Source organism: Miscanthus floridulus, chromosome 14 (assembly GCF_019320115.1).
Source record: "Miscanthus floridulus cultivar M001 chromosome 14, ASM1932011v1, whole genome shotgun sequence".
Taxonomy (NCBI): domain Eukaryota; kingdom Viridiplantae; phylum Streptophyta; class Magnoliopsida; order Poales; family Poaceae; genus Miscanthus; species Miscanthus floridulus.
The window spans coordinates 17787715-17791166 of NC_089593.1; the positions used below are offsets into that span (position 1 = coordinate 17787715).

General features: G+C 62.8%; 1 protein-coding gene across 1 annotated transcript; it reads left to right on the forward strand.

The window, feature by feature from the left end:
* The first annotated feature begins 2553 nt into the window (after window positions 1-2553).
* LOC136503122 (uncharacterized) lies at window positions 2554-3006 on the forward strand. Its single transcript, XM_066498300.1, has one exon. It carries the CDS (start codon window positions 2554-2556, stop codon window positions 3004-3006), a length of 453 nt encoding a protein of 150 aa, XP_066354397.1.
* Window positions 3007-3452: the final 446 nt, after the last annotated feature.

Genomic DNA, 3452 nt, shown 5'->3' on the forward strand with positions numbered 1-3452 from the left:
AGTGGAGGCCTGTGCCCCATTCGATAGGGGTCGGCTGGTGGTCCAGAGACACACTCCAAAAATACTAGAGGGCTTCTCTAGTGGGTCACAGGGCCGTTCGATTGGCCCCGGGGGCTCGGTGCCTCCCTGCGGTGGGATCCCATTCAGAGATCTCCCTACCGGTCTTGGACATGACTTAGGGCATCCCAAGCAGTCGCTTGCTTGAGCCTCGGCCATGTACAGGCTCGCCCATAGTCATCCCTGACTCTGTTTGTCCTGGGGCGGCTATCGAGACCCTCGGGGACCCAGCCTTCGAACCCTTGGACCGTAACGGGGCTTGGTGCCCAGTTCCTTAGTCTGAAAGGAATCGGGTGGGGGATATTCCCCTCCCATCGGTTGACAACGATGGGTGCGCCTTTTGAGGCGTTTCTCGGGGAGATGGAACGGCGCCTGCCATTACTCTGGTCAGACACGACGTGATGTCTGCGGATGGGATGTTACTATGCGTGCGCGATTAATAAGGGAAAGGTGGGCATGTGGGCGGTTTAATCGGATCTAGATTAACTGCACCAGATCTGAGGGAAACTTCCCCGGTTTCATCACCCGTCCGTTTCACCCCCTTCCCGCATAAATACGTGACGAGCCTCGCCCCTCTCCTTCTTACCTTGCCTGCATTCGCCTTTTCTACCCTCGAGCGGTTGCTAAGAACAGAGGAAGAGAGCGCCAGGGAGAAGAAGGGAGAAGGGAGAGGAAAGGCACGAGAAAGAGAGAGGGATAGCGAGAGCTCGCCTTACCACCATAGCCGCATTCTCCACCGCACCCATGGCTGGTGGCGCTGTTGTCATTCAGGCGGACCCTTGGGGTCCGTCCGACGTGTCCGCGATGGAGCTACAGTCGCTTGTCGACGGCAGCCTCCTCTGCCTAGTTACTGATCCCACCAGACCGGAGTGGATTGCTCCAAGGGCCGAGCCGGAGCCAAGGCCACGCGACGGGTACATCATGAGCTTCGTGGCTTTCCACAAGCGCGGTCTTGGCCTACCGGTGGACCGGTTCATGCGGTCGCTCCCGCGCTGCTACGGCGTGGAGCTCCACAACTTCAACCCCAACTCCATCGCATAGGCGGCCATCTTTGTCTCCGTTTGCGAGGGGTACCTGGGCATTGCCCCCCACTAGGAGCTGTGGCTCCACCTCTTTCGGGCGGGGCTCACCACCAAGCCAACGGGCACGACGGGCACGCGGAAGGCGATGAGGGCCGGCGGCTGCACTCTCCAAGTGCGCCAAGACCGGCAGCTCCTCTACATCTCGGCCTAGCTCGTGTCGTCCAACCGTCACTGGTACAACAGCTGCTTCCACCTCTGCAATGACGATGACAGATTTCCCCCCTACACCGGGCGGGTCGTGGAGAGCCAGCCGGAGAAGTGGAGGTACGGCGTCCTGGTGGTTGATTAGCCCAAGCTGCGACCGCTCCTAGAGGGGCTGGAGAGGCTACGTAGCCATGGCCTTATGGCGGCAGTGGTCATGGTGGCCTTCCACCTCTGGAGGGTGCTACCGCTGATGGCTCGGCGGCAGTGCCTGTTCGACATGACACCGGATGAGCCGATCGAGGGCATCCGAATGTCCGCCATTGCCCTCTCTGACGAGGAGATTCTACGTCGGGTGAGAGAGACGGTGGAGGGGCGCCTGAGGAGCGGTGGTCTGACCCCATTCGCGATGCGCCCGTCGTCGGGGTACCTCTCTCTGGTAAGTCACGCGCCGCTGCGGCCCCCAAGGCCTCCTTGCTCCTCGCATTTTCCTGTTCCCTTATTTGTGTTTGCCGTTCCTGCAGGGGATGAGGGATGTGCGAGCCTCCCCGCCGCCCATTCCCGAGGACGCAGAGCGGCGGGCGGTGAACCGGGCGCACACCGAGGCGTAGAAGAAGCGGAAGGACGTCGAGGAGGCCGGGTGCAAGAGGAAGAACCTTGAGCGCGAAGAGCTGGAGAAACGTCACCGGCATCAGAGGCATGAGGGTCTCCCGGTGGAGCCATCTCCGTCACCGTCATTGTCAGATTCCTTGAGCGATGACGACGAGAGTGAGGTGGGGCGGGGTATCCTGGACCATCTCCCTGACATCAGGGGGACGGCGTTCGGGGCATCGGCGAGCAGCCCGGCGTTTCTAGGGGAAGGAGGAGAGGACACCTTGGGGCCAGTGATCGCTCACCCCGAGGCCGAGGCCGACGCGCCCGAGGCACAGGCGTTAGGGAAGCGCGCCATCAGCCTAGTGGGCTCGACGGCGGAGGTGGAGCAGGCGACGACGAGGGCGACGCAACCACCTCCGCAGAGGGTCGAGGGGGCACCGGAGTCCGGCGAAGGCCGGCCGGCACCGGCGGACATAGAGGCTGTGCCACCGCCGCCGCCACCGCTGTTGCAGAGGAGGAGGGATGCAGTGCCAAAGCGGTTGTGTCCCCGTTCGAGGTGAGTGTTTTTTCGATGGAGTTGGCAGCATTTCCCATTCGTTCCTTAGGCATATGCTGACCTTGTGAGTGCTTTGCCTTTAGCCGGAAGTGTTAGGTGGAAGCACCCGCCCTAGCGCCACGTATGGCGCTCAAGGTGAGCATCGGCTCCACCGCTCAATGGGTGGTGGAGGCGCAGGCCGCCATACAACATGGCGCGGCGTCGGCGAGGGCTGACCCGAAGGAGCCGGTGGCCCAGGGAGAGGCTACCGAGGTGGCCATGGAGCAAGCAGAGGAGGAGGAGCCTATGCCCCGTGAGGCCGAGGCCCACGAGTCAGATGAAGCCAAGGTGCCCTCAGTTGCTGAGGCCACCGAGGCTGAAGCCGAGGCCCTTAGGACTTCCGAGGCCGAGGCGACGGAGGCTGAGGCCCTCAGGGCTTCGAAATCCAAAGTGGCGGGCGTCGGGGCTCCCCGGGCTACCGAGGTCGAGGCGGCGGAGGCTAGTTTGGGCATGGTGGAGCCGGCGGGCTATGATACAGAGATGGGGGCGGGGCAAGCTTCAGTACCGCCCCTGGTCCAAGACCTGCCGCCGTCGTAAGAGAGCGCTCGGGAAGCGGAGGTCCATTCGATCTCCTCCAACGATACTGCCCAGGGGAAGGAAGTGGCAGATGCCGAGGCGGCCAGCACCGCGGAGCAGCCAGCTCTGACTTCTGGCGAGGGAAGCTCGGCCCTCGTGCGGGTACAACCCGAGCCCCACAGGTGGGATCACCCGCGTGTATTGTGGCGAAGCCGGGACGACCATGAGGGGGAAGCCTCTATTTGCCCTCAAGGACACGGCCGAGGGGGGGGGGGCGCTGGGGCTCCTTCGAGTAATTCTGCCCGTTGGCAGAGTGGTCGCTGCGGACAGCACTGTCCGTCATGGCCGACGATCTGCCCAGCGTTGCCTAGGTACGCGCCTTCTTTTCTCATGCGGTGTTGTCTTTTTCCCAAGTTTTCTCGCAGCGCTTGACGTCCATTCACCTATCTAGGAGCTCGAGGCCCGGT